Source organism: Nicotiana attenuata, chromosome 2 (assembly GCF_001879085.1).
Source record: "Nicotiana attenuata strain UT chromosome 2, NIATTr2, whole genome shotgun sequence".
Classification (NCBI taxonomy): Eukaryota; Viridiplantae; Streptophyta; class Magnoliopsida; order Solanales; family Solanaceae; genus Nicotiana; species Nicotiana attenuata.
In genome coordinates this window covers 13,504,596-13,518,375 of record NC_031990.1, presented here as the reverse complement: position 1 = coordinate 13,518,375, position 13,780 = coordinate 13,504,596, and the positions used below count along the sequence as shown (strand labels likewise).

The 13,780-nt window shown below is 36.0% G+C and overlaps 1 protein-coding gene across 1 annotated transcript; it reads right to left on the bottom strand.

Annotated features, from left to right (window-relative positions):
- On the bottom strand, window positions 6,334-8,595 carry LOC109244468 (transcription factor TCP4-like). The gene is made up of 2 exons (XM_019411567.1): window positions 7,111-8,595; window positions 6,334-6,672 (listed from the first exon to the last, which is right to left on the bottom strand). The coding sequence occupies exon 1, from the start codon at window positions 8,079-8,081 to the stop codon at window positions 7,125-7,127; it is 957 nt and encodes a 318-aa protein (XP_019267112.1). The 5' UTR covers window positions 8,082-8,595; the 3' UTR covers window positions 6,334-6,672; window positions 7,111-7,124.

Below are 13,780 nucleotides of genomic sequence, written 5' to 3'. Positions count from 1 at the left end.
CCCTCCGGGAAACGAGGGTACCATCTGTGTACGGGTAAAATCGAGGGCAATGTCTACCCTGATTCCGTGATGAAGGAACGAAGGGGGACACGGATCCGCGAGATTATAGTCGGGGCCAGAGACCCATCGAGACCTGGGAAGGATGAACGATGTATCCGACATCGGATGCGGTAAAGCGACGCAGACCAGACTGAGACCACTTGTCGGCCTTGTCCTTTGCCACCCGGAGTTGGTCTTTGGCCGATGCCAGCTCCTCTTTTTCAGCCTCTTTTTTCGAAGCCAGCGGGTCCATCCTGCCCTTCCACGCCTCGATCGTAGCCTTGACCTCGTCCTTTTCAGCCCGAAGTTGGTCAATCGGGTCTACCTTCTTTTGGACCTGCGAAGATGCATTGTTAGTCACCATCAGTAGCTTCTCGTTTTTAGCCTCAAAGATCCTTACTTTCTCGACCAAGTCGATGTGCTCCCGCTTCAAGGACGAGGCCTCCATCTGTGCCTTTTCCAGCTCGGCTTGGAGAATTGGGAGGTCCTTGAGGGCCTCGTCTTGTTGTTCGCTAAGCCATGTACATTTCCTTCTTCTAGACTTGCTCTTTGAGCTCGAACTCGAGCTGACTGATCTTTAAGCGAGACCGAAGAAAGCTGTCATGATGAAGCACTGAAGCCTGAAAAACAATTAACTCATTAGAACATGTCTAGCACTAAGGGTAAATCACAAGGGGTACGAAGAGTATACCCCTTACCCGATTTAGTTGTTGTTGTGCATCGTTGAAGAGGCTAGATATGCCCTACTTCGTTCATCTTTGCATGGTCCTCCTTGATAACAAGGCTACGAAGGTAGCTGGCTATGCCTACCAGAGCGGACAAGGCCCGGGCATCCGCAGGGATAGTAAGTACAACAATTCTCTTATGGTTGGGGTCCACACTCGAGGCAGAGAACTACTTCACTAGTTTCAGGCTCAAGTTTGGCTCACCCGCTCCCGATGGCACATCCTTTTTTGGTACCTCTAGGTGAGCCAGACTAGAAACGTCCTCCAACGTGGCCCTATCCATGCTATCAAAGAACGTATTGAGAGCATCATCTAGCCCCAGCATTGTCTTGTTTGATTTCTCTTTGCTCGCTTGAGCCTCTTCGAGCATGGAATCAGTATAGGACGGCATCTCCATGATGTCGATGAAACCATCTGCCTCTTTCGGGACGAAAACGGCTTCTTGTTGTGGCCTCCATCTCTCCCTCTGGTTCCCAAGCTAGAAGGGGATCGACCTCGTAGTCACCTTTCCCGGTTGCCGCCTGCTCCACCTCGTTGAGGGTCTACTCATGGGCAATAAACTCAAGGTCGTTGTCCTCGGGATAATCCCTGAACCGGTAGAGGGAATCAGAGTCTGGTACCCTAGACTTGGTGCTTTTTTTCTTTTTCGAACCTGGATGGTCACCCTCTTCTTCTTCACCTCGGCATCCGGGAAGCCCGAAGACTTCCTCTTCTTCTCCTCCTTTACGGCAGCCCAGGGCTATCCCGAAGCAGAGGGTTCAGCAAGCGAGGTTAGATCCTCCTCGTCATCTAACGACCTGAGCTTGGTGGTATTGGGAAAACCTGTAAGAAGAAAGAAGACTTAGCGATGTGTAAGCCAAGAGTATAAAGGTAATCATTTGGTAGAGAGCCTCACTATGGGAACGGGCCTCCCACTTGCCCTTCGAGAGCTTGCGCCATGCGTGCTCAGAGTATGCCATTTGCTTGAACATACCCTCTATCCACTCCTTGAAGCGGGGGATCTCATTAGGAACTTGGAGAATCGCTGCACAACAACAAACACAAGCAATCAAAAAGAGAATATGCCAAATACTCGAAAAGGAAAAGACTTACAGGAGGCATTCCACTTTTCGGGGAACGGTAGAAATTCGGAGGGGATGAGGTGATCAAACCGAGGTGTTTCAGTGTTGTTCACGAAGTGTCAGAGGAGGATTACTATCCTCTAAAAGGACGGGTGAATCTGCCCAAAGCAGACCTCGTACCTTTTGCAAAAGTCGAGGACTATGGGGTCCACCAGGGCAAGCGTGAAGGAGTAAGTGTAAACAGTAAAGTACCCCTTCACGTGAGTGGTGATATCGTCGTTCGGCACGAGGAAGACCACCTCATTGCCCTCCCAGTTACAGTCTATCCGGACTGTAGGTAGTGTTTCCTGAGTAACGGAGAATATGTACCTCGATGCTCCCTCGCCTCGGTCCTGTTGACTGGAGGCCTTCTCGACGTTAATGTCGCTCCCGATAGAGCATCCCCCGGGTACGAAGCTTTTTAAGGGAGGCTCCTAGGCCACCTCAGGAATGGTCACCTTGGCGTCTATGGCCGGGTTTGTAGATGAAAGAGCGGTATGCTGAGGCACGGATTTAGAAGTTTTTGCCATCGAGATCTGGGAAATATGAAGGTTTGAAGAAAAAATATGAAGATTTAAAGATGTGATGAAGATATGAAGATCTGGTTTGAAGATTCCAAGAGAATGTATGAAGATTAAGGATGAAGATATGAAGGTCTAAAAAGCATTGGATGAAGATTTGAAGGAGATAAAGGCAAATAGAAAATTAGAGGGTAAGTCGAAGAGTTTTGGAATTGAAAAGTGGAAAAGTGAAGAAGAGTCGGAGTTTTAATAGGGAGAGAACAATCAATGCGCGACGTCTCGCATTCGAGGACAGTCAATCAGCGGCTGACATGTGTCCAAAGTCAGAACGACGCGACTGATGGGATGTTCTATTGACCCAACAACTCGGTCATAACATACGAAGGAAGGAACCGAGGTTCACATTTCGTTTCCTGTCGATTCGATAAATCTACCCTCAGGGAAACGAGGGGACTATTTGTGTACGGGGAAAATCGAGGGCGATGTCTACCCTGATTCCTCGATGAAGGAACGAAGGGGGGAACACGGATCCACGACATTATAGTCGGGGCCAGAGACCCATCCAGACCCGGGAAGGATGAACGATGTATCCGACATCGGACGCGGTAAAGCGAAGCAGCCCGGACTGAGTATGACTTTTAAACCTCGGGAGACGCGGTGGATTATGCATGACTGATAGGGGACCGTAATACTCGCCCTCAACCGGATATCACGGCGCGAATCTCGCTCGATATCGATTATGGAACAACAATTACCAGGAAAAAAAAATTTACCTTTTTTAGACCCTTACTAGACTGAAACTCCCGTACTATATATAGGAAAAGTTTTTCTTTAGTCTGACACATTGTAACACGCAATTCAAGGAAACAAAAGTCTATTTTATCTTCTAGCCACTATAAAGAATTTTGTCACTTGTACTGTTTCATTCACGAAAAGGCTCGAATCGAGGACGGAGTCGCTGTTCAATCTAAGATTAGGCTTAATCATAACATTGTGATTGGTTTGATCGTTTATTTCGTCTTTGATTTATTTATCTGCTATTCTTAATTATTCGTGCTGAATTAAATCACACGTCCTTAAAACCGTGTACAATTTTAATTGTTACCTATTTTTGGGTAAACAAATTTATTATTGAGAATTTTCATAAAGCACTATCTTTTAGCAGTAATTAGCCATCTATAGATACCATTTGCTAGATTACGGATTATAGATACCTTTTCTGTGGTTATAAGATGTATTTGATGTATTTAAGCTATTGTATTCATGAATACAGTAGCAAAAATAGGCGTGAATCAGGGAAGTCCAGCTAATCAATTGTTGTATTCGAGTGTATTCGACTGTATTCATGGAGTGAAATATGGGGTTACAGCTAGACAGATTATTGTATTCGACTGTATTCACAGCGTGAAATAGGAAATTACACTGTTTTTAAAACGGAAAGTGAATCAATTAACATAATAGACTCCTAATATAACTCAACAAACTCAATTATAACACACAAATTTTGTATTTTCAGTTATAAAAAATATTCTCAACCGAAAAATACTCCAAAAACATAGCAATCTTCAGAGAAATTATATAATACATCTGAATACATAAATTATATTAATTAAAATAACAAATGAATACATTCACGGTGTATAGCAAGACGGTGAATACAATGAAATACATAGAATACAGCGGGATACATTGAAATACAATGAAAAAAAAGACAGTGAATACAATGAATACATGGAATACAACGACATACATTGAATTACAATGGAAAAAAAACAATGAATACAATGAAATACATGAAAATACATTGAAATTATTAAATCTGCTTTATCTCTGCGTTTAATGGAGTCCTCATCAAACCCAGCTTCACGCAGTCGCTTCCAAATGACTTCATCTGTCAAAGGGGTTCTTGAACTTGAAACCCTACCTGACGCCGAAATAGGCGTTCGATTCACCGAAGTCAAAGACAGTCTCTCTGACCCAAGACTTGTCATTCTTGATTTCTCTACACTTTTGATGAAAATCAAAGATTCAACTTTTCTTAATCAATTTGTTGAATTCTTGCCCAATAAGCCCCTTTACTTTTCCCTTCACAAGAACAATAATCGATTTGAAGTCTCTTGAAAATTGTACTGGTTTTTTCTTTGTACTGATTTTTTGCTTCAACAAGACTTCTGTGATAAGATGCCGTTAGAAGGAGGAAGAGAGCGAAAATTTTAGTGGGATGGGGGAAGAGAATGGGATGTATCAAAGTAGAGAGAGAAAGAAAATAGTGTAATTGAATAGCGTATTTAGTGGCTTAGGGCTAGGACGTAACCAAATTAAATATTTTGCTACAAACCTTAAAAGGTATCTATAGAATATAATTTTTTTAAATGGTATTTATTTAAAATAAATAAGATGTTAACCTTTGTTATGGGAGGGAAACTTCCTTTATTATTTATCATGCCAAGAAACCACCTCGAGATTTAAAGCTGGGCCGTGCAACTCACACACATCGCCTATTTTTCCACGTCATATTTTTTATCTTTATTTGTTATTGTTTGTTTGTAAAATGTGACATTTTTGCTGCCTTTTTTACTATTTTCTGCACCATCTTCTACTCTTTATATATGAATATATGGGTGTTGTCGACGAAATGGAGGGAGAAAATTAGAGATTGTTGGAGGATTTCGTTTTTTTCGTCCAAACCAATGCCCCCTTTAACTGGATTCTGTATTTTATGCGGAAAAGGAGATAAAAAAAACAATATTTATATCAAATTCTTAGCAATCAAAACTTCCCTCAAACTCCATTTTCTTTAATGGAAAGTTACCTCTCTCGCCATTTACTTTGTCTTTTCATCACGCTCACCATCTTATCACCGATAAAATTTAGGTGTATAGTTGAAAATTCGGCCAAAGTAAAGGGAATTCTGCATTGTCTCTTTATAATAATAAACTTTTCTGCATATAGAGACATCATGACAACTAGAGTATTTCAATATTTAAGAATCTGTTAGTGTTAAGTGGTTAGAAAGTAAAACACGTATATGTAGAAAAAGTAGTAAAACATTTGTGGTAGTTCCTTAGCCTAGTACTCTGTCTAGTTTGAGGAAAATTAAGATTTAACACAATACAAGTTAGGTTGTACCCAAATCTGCCTAGTAGCCGCGCCGCACGACAGTTTTAATCCCGTTTTAAGTTTGTTAGGTGTTACCTTGACTACTCTACTACTATACAGTGCTACTAATTAAAGTTTGACGTACTCATATATAACCACTGCGAAAATTGAATCACCAGTACTATTTCCTCAGAAAATTAAAGATTGGAAAAATCACGAGTAAATGCTACACAATGAATGATAAATTCATACTGTCTGAGTTTTCTTAAGGAACATATGCACTAATGTTTCTTGCTCAAATTAACAGTTTATCTGTGAAAGAAATTAAATCAGACAATTCAATCCAATTCAAAACATTGAGTTTTTGGGGGTAGAGTAATTCAAAACACTTCAAGATCCTTTAGGATGGTCTTATATATTTACCTGATATAGAACATTTTTATTGTTCGAACAACATTCGCATCTATAACCTAGTATTTTAAGTGACGCCTAGATTTTAAAGTGAATATATGAGTGAATTCGCCAGCGCTGCATCACTTATTTGCCGTGAGATTGAAAATATGAAAGATCTATATATAGCATTATTATGTGTATGATACCTTTATTTTTTTAAATGTGGCATAGTCGCATTTGAGTTATTTATGTTGGATTTTACCTGCTTCTTGCTTTGACTTGAATTTTTCAAATGTTTGTCCTTTTAACTTTAGTTTAAGTGGAAGTTAGAACACGAAGCCATACATGTAACTTCGGAAAAAAAAACAATCTAAACATTTTACTGTTTAAAAGGTGATGATAAAGTCCAAACTCTAGAACCAAACAAACATAATAAATGCATCAGCAAAGACGATCAAAATAAAGACCCATCCCACTATTTTATAAATCTTTAAAACAAATTAATATGCAAACACAGGAGAATTCTAAATCGGACAACGAACTCAAGTTGAGTCTCAAGAACTAATCAGTCTACAATCAGTTTAAGTTTCCAATAATATCACTGAAACAATTCAAACAAAATGTTGAAAATTTGCAATCAAAATAAGGCTTCAGCACCCTAGCTAACGTAATAGACTAAATCCACAAAAATTAAGATAAGAAATACAGTTACATCTCTTTGAAACTCTGACCGTGTTTTCCTTCAAATATTGCACATTTGATCTTCGATCGGTGATGACAAAGTATCCAATCGACCTGAGAAAGCATAACAAACAAATGAACTCAAGAATATTCAAGCTAGAAACTATTGAGACATAATGTAATTCAACACATTAATAGTGTGTTATCTCTATCTGAAAATTTAATCTTTAACATGAGATTATCACACAATTCAATATGACACCAGTGCAAGCAACATGTGTTGGGTTCAGATTTCACCACCATTCAACAAACAATGGGTTCAGATTTCACCAACATTCAACAAACAATGAGAATATGTCACGTATTTGGCTCATGAAAAAGAATCCGGCTACTCGTGAGAAGTATATATTGAGACATGAAATAACATAATTAAATACTAATTAAAAGTTTGATAATTCTAACAAGTTAAGCATTTAAATGAGATTAATGATCGCAATTCAACAGAAGTATATTATGGTTTTTGGGCTGAATACCCTAATAAATGGAACCAACCTTTTAATCAACAATCAATGGTGAGAATTGGGAGAAGCAGAGGAAGGCTCCTCGTGTTCACCATGAATCCTAGCTGGAATCTGAAAATCTGAAGTGAAATGTCTGTTGAAAATTTCTGCTTGATGATGGACATGGTCCATCGGCGGCCGCTCTTCCCAAGCATGAATTAACTGTGAAAAATTGGACTGAAGGGGTTCCCTTTGAGGAAATACAGAACCTTGTGGTTGTGGGGAGTAGAATGTTTGCTGATGATGGGGTAGTATCCAACCTGCCATTCTTGAATAATTTGTTTCAAAATTTTGACTTGGGAAAATGGTTTGGTGGTCATGACTTGAAGAAGCCCTATGGTTAGAATTGTGGTCATGAAAAGTAGTACTATGAAGAGATAAGCCAAGATCTTCATTCTGAAATGAAGCTGATCTTGGCAATATTATCTCATGTGGGTAGTTTTGGAAATTCATTAATGAAGTCCCTGAATTCATTGGAAAAAATGATTTCATAGTATCACCAAGCGACTGTCTTTCTCCTCCTGTATGCGTTTGCATCATATATGAATTAGAAGAATTACCACCACTTGGGTTATTTTCTTCTAATTGTCTGTGAAGCTCAAACTCTTGTTGTTGTTCCAAGACAATATTATTACCACTTGAGCTGCCATCAGCTTCTGTTATATTTGTGTGCATATTGTTTGCATCATGAATACTGGGGTTCCAAGGAGGCAACTCATCTAACTTATCAATGGCGTTTTTCGCCTTTTTGATAAGCCAATCGACAGCTTTACTAGGCCGGTCATAGCCTAATCGGTCTTGAACGTCGTAGAATTGAATAGCAGTGTGAGCAGATAAACGGACTCTTCGGTCTCTAGGTCCTTTTGCAGTATAAACTTTGCTGTGGCGGTCTTTTTTACCAGTGCACCGGAGAATATGGCCTCCTTCTACTTGCACTATCTCTCCTCCTGTTGCTCTCTTCATTATAATGATTCTTTCTTCACAATTCTTTGCATCTTTTTTTTCCTCTGCTGTCTTAATTTGTAAGAATAGACACTTTATAAGATCTGAGAATTAACCTGCTAGCTACTTCTGCAATAATATAATATTACAGCTGCTGCTTTCAGATGATGCTGATCCCGAGAAACACTGACAAGGTACGCTACAAATCCCATAGCCCAATGAAACCTCTTTAATTTGTCCAAATTCCAAATCTCAAAAACCAAAACAACATTGTCACACAATCTTTAGGAAAAGAAACTGCTCAAACAATAAAAAGGAAACCTAAATATTAAATTATTGCTTTTTTGTGGAATTGTATTGCAATAGTAGGTAGCTATCTAATTTAGCCGACTTAATTAGCTAGGGTTAGCTTAACAAGGGCGTTTTTTGAGACAAGCGAAGGAAAAGGATAAAGGAAGAAGGGAAAAAACGATGCAAATGAAATGAATGGAATGCAACATTTGGTTTTAGAGAGAATGACTTGTCTTTTTTGGCTTCTCATGGGATTACTGATTTTGACAGTCACAGCACGTCGCCTCCTACTTTATTTTCATATATATGCTTCCATCAGTATCATTCAATTTCTTTCTTGAGACTATTTTAATTTAAAAATAATTAACTTACTCATGCACCCAATGTTTAAATTTAAAATAGATAATGGATGTATAATGTATGTGTACGTAGTTTGAGTATATAAAATACAACAACATATCTACTGTAATCCCGTATAGTGGGTCTGGGGAGGGTAATGTGTGTACGCTGATCTTACCCTAACCCTCGAAGAGGCTTATATTTGCATGTGTATATAATCTATGCATTCTAGATACAAAAGCTATTTGTGTGAAGATCCTTTAAAGGTTTTAGGTAAAAAAGGAAAAAACCTCATATATGGAGTAATGTGTTGTCCTATAGTAAAATTTGATGGAGCCTGGAAACTTATTCAAACTTGATCCAACATTCTCATGAGAAATAGTTATAGAAAACTACATGAAAGCATGGTTTGATTAGAATTGTATGATTAGTTTTATCTTTGTAAAAGCTATTCTTATAAACTCTTTTCACTACAAATAAAGCAAATTTATGTTAAGGGTGTTAAACTTTAAAAGAGTGATGAATAAATGGAACTATGATGGTCCCAATAGAACAATATAGACCCACCCTCATTGAAACATGATGGTGATTTCTAACAGCTTTTTTCCTCCATTGGCGCATTGAACTTTTGTATTTTTGTCAGTTAAAGCATCGGATCATCTATTACACAGTGTAATGTGTAATAGAACTATATACTATGTGTTACTCTGAATAATTAACTTTTCACTAACTAGCATCCCTTTGCCGTGTACTTAATCTAAAAGGGGAAGTAAAAACAAGGAGTGTTTCTAATTGACATTGTATATAATTTTAAATCGAGAAGAATTTAAGTTATATAGTCAGACCTATTTATAACAGCATCTTTATATAACAGTCATTCACTATAAAAGTTAAGTTTTCTTAGAATCGATTTTTTTAGTTATATTTTACCTCTCTATAACAGCTTTTTACCTATAAAAGCAACAGCCATATTTATAACAGAACGCTATTTGTAACCCTTTATAACAGCTATATAGATTATTTAAGATTACTAATAATAATTCTAAATATATGCACACAATCTTTTTCATTGAACAAAGTTTATACCTTGCATAAGACATAAGATTTGAAGATCTGCACATGATATATTTTCTATTGGATATCTTTTTGCTGAAAATTTGGACACGGGTCTTCGCCATTTCAAGTGTTATATTGGTAGTAAGAGAATGAAATCTACGAAACAGCTACAATTACAAAATTCTTCCATCAATCTTGAAAGAATTTATTTTTCTAGTAGATTTAAAATGTGTGCCTTAGAGTTTAAATCTTTGTACGTTTACTTGATGAATTTATGAATAATATAGCATTAGCTTCTTCAATATATACCTAGTGAAATATGCATATCTTCTGAGATTTTAGATTTGAAGAATTTTCTTATCTTTTATGTGAAACATTAAAATAAGAATAATGATTAGCTTTTGGATAGTTTATCTATAACAGCCAAAAAATATTTAAACGTTTAATGTTGTTATAGGTGTATAACAGCCATTCGCTATAAAAGGCAAAAAAATTCGAAACAAACTAGGCTGTTATAGAGAGGTTTGACTGTATATAACGTAAGAATTTAATTTTACACTATCATTCGCTATAAAAGGCAAAAAATTTCTGAACAAACTAGGTGCTATAGAGAGGTTTGATATCAGTATCAGTAATTTCTCTTAGGTTTGATATGCTTTTTGAATTAAGGTGGAACTAACATTTCCCTGTTTCCCATAATTTACTGCCATAACTCTTTCAAATGAAAAATTATGGCTGCATTAAGTTTAACCACCTTTAATAAATGGCTAACGAGTTACGTCATTAATATTAAAAGTAGTTTTTTCTTTTAAATTAATGAAATTAAAAGCAAGTGGTATACATAGTGTAGCGGAAACGTGGCTACGTAAGTTATAGGTATTGAACTTTCTGTATCCTTATACCATTTGTTGAACCACTTGTAGTGAATTTTAAAGGGAAAAAGGAGAAAGAGAAGAAAACAAATAAAGGAGGAAAGCGAAAAATAGGAAATGAATGGACAGCAAAATGGGAAATATAAACGGAAGAAGAGAAAATTAAACTTTAACTCAATTTTTACTGTCTAGTTTTCTTTTTTCTTTTCTTTTTTCTTTTTTTAGGGGGGGGGGGGGGGTTTGTAGGTGAAAATAATAGTCAATAAATTTAGGTTTAGCCTAAAGTGCTGTCCCCCAACTTTTAGAGCTGAATTTAATGGGATTAAATTTGAACGAAGTTTAGCCTAGATGTAATTTCTCCCAGAAAATATCTCCCTTATAGATAATAGATATTTTATTACGTTGTACTATATCACATATAATAAACTTAATCATATATTTTTATTTTGGTAATTACGTACAATAGATATAGTGATAGCAAAAAGGCTAGAAACTAAAGTTAATAAGAACTAATAAATTTTGGATTGATAAAATCCTAATTAAGACACAATTTTACCAGCAAAAACATATATAATCTGGTTTTATGAATTTGGAGTTCAAATTAAATTCCAAATTGATCCTAAAAGAGATATCAATTGTTATGTTGTGTAAGTGTACTCGAGCTTGAAGGAAACGGAGAACGCTTTTTGGTTTGAAGAAACAAGAAGACAAAAGGCAAAAGCAATTATTAGTTTGTGGCATACAAAAATTGAAGGTTACCCCCAAATAAGAGGCAAAGGGCTGCTACTTTTTCATATGGTAAGTCTAGTACTGTAGTGAATAAAGGTTTATATATATATATATATATATATATATGCTTGAGTTTTTATCCGTACAATTAGCTCAAGTTTGAGGTTAGAGAGGACATACATTCAATTTAGACACAGTCAGAGTTAGTTCATCTAAAATCTAGGATCAATTTAGGTAATTATGTAGCTCAATTTGACCCATAAAAGTTTCGCAGAAAAATTGAAAAATAAATTGGTTTTATTTCGAAGGTTTAATATAGTTACAAAAACTAAAATAGATTTCTTTATTAGTTTGATTTGTTAATTAAATAAATAATAAAAGAATTAAAAAAAAATACGAATTATGTTATGACTCATTAGTTAATCCAAATTAACCCGTCTTAATTCCTAGAGCCAAATAAATTTGAGTAGGTTATATTTATCAATTCAGCTCGTTTAATCTGCTCAAATCTAACTCAATTCCCCCATTTCAAGACTCAATTTTTGCCCACAAAATCCAAAGGAGAAGGAATACGTTAGGAAAAAGCATGTGTTATGGACCTCCCAATAAAAGATGATCAACTCGTGCTCTCTTTCCCTCTTTATTCCGAGTTGATAAGGACTTGCTTTCATTTTCTTGAATTATTTGCATTGCGTTTCACTTCTTCAATTTCCTTTTTCATCATTATCACATGGGTGTCCTTCACTTACTTTTTATAAAATTAAATAAATTATTTTTGAGATTATTTTATGTATAAAAATTATTTGTTTTGGTTTCCTAATCTTTGGTATTAGCATTAGGCGTCAATTAATTCAGGTTTGTGCCACGTAATACTCCATTTGCCTTTTTCGTCGTAGTCACATGGGCGTCCTTTGCTTAGTTTTTATACAAATTAAATAAATTATTAATTTTGAGATTAAATTCAACTATATATAAAGTATATTTTTTCCTTGTCACTGTTCATTACGTAAAAATAGCGTGTGGTAGCCACTAAGTAAGGTGGTATTTATTTTTTATCCACCAATTCTAATGTTGAGCAAAAAAGTCACTAATCTATTAAAATTATTTTGAAAAGACAATTTTACCCTTTCTTCTATTCCGAAACCTTTCTTCTATTATTTTATTCCCAAACCCTTCTTTTATACGTTTCTGTGAATTTAATTTGAAAGCCAAAATTTCAGAGGCAAATTTCGCTCCCTCAGTATCAGTATCGTTCCTTGCATGCAAATCTTTATTTGATTTTGTTCCTGCCCAGCAATTCTCTGCGTGTAGTTTGTTCCACTTAATCTCTTCTCCTTTGTCACCTTCTCTGCATCGAACCAGCGAACTGGTATGTTTTTTTTTTTTTTTGCATTTTTCTTTTTGTATATCCGTAATCGCGATCAACGATGTGTTTGTCATCAAGTATGTGTGGAATAAGGAGCGAATTTTGTGAGGAAGTTATTCAGAACTTTTTGGTATTGAAATGTGTTTGTGGTTCAATCAATATATTTGATTATGTAAGAACATTTCATTAAAATAGTCCTAAGAATTTGTAAGCTGACTGTGTTTATAAAAATATTGTATTGAAAAAGTTATGGGCACGATGCCCTTAACTTTTTTGTTGTTGTTCTGATATTAAGGATATAGTGTCCTGTTTTGCAAATTGTATTGAAAAAGTTAAGGACACGATGTCTTTAACTTTTTTGCTGTTGTTCTGAATATTAAGGACATAGTGTCCTGTTTTTGCAAATTGTGTTGAAAACGTTAAGGACACGATGTCCTTAACTTTTTTGCTGTTGTTCTGAATATTATGAAAAAGTTAAGGACACGATGTCCTTAACTTTTTTGCTGTTGCTCTGAATATTAAGGACATAGTGTCCTGCTTTTGCAAATTGTATTGAAAAAGTTAAGGACACGATGTCCTTAACTTTTTTGCTGTTGTTCTGAATATTAAAGATGCATCTACTTAGGTCCTGGATTTTAGTTTTTTAGTTTAAATATTAAGGACATGTCAGAAAAATAGTCCTAATTTTTTATGTTCTTTTTCCTTCTTTGTAGTGTGCAAATGGAAGGAGATCGTGTTTTCGAGTTTGATGTTTGGCGTAATTCGATGAGCTATTGGAAAGGAGATTTTCAGTTCAAGGAAACAATAAAAAGTTTCTTGTCGAGCACAAAATGGAAGAAGTTGAAGGATGGTATTTTCGGAAACTTTTTCCGATTACAAGGTGTGAAGTTCTGTAGTAAACTTATTCATTGTGTGTTGCTTTCAGAAATTGTAAGCGATGACCCGAATTCAATGACATTCAAAGTTTTTGATCATGAAGTGAAGTTTACACGTGAAGCATTCCATATAATTACTGGGTTGTAATGTTCTTCTTCAGTGGACTTCAAAGTTTTGAGTGAAAGAGAGAA

Excerpts from the sequence above, each read along its gene's own strand:
- LOC109244468 (XM_019411567.1), bottom strand. The coding sequence starts at position 8,081 with ATGAAGAGAGCAACAGGAGGAGAGATAGTGCAAGTAGAAGGAGGCCAT.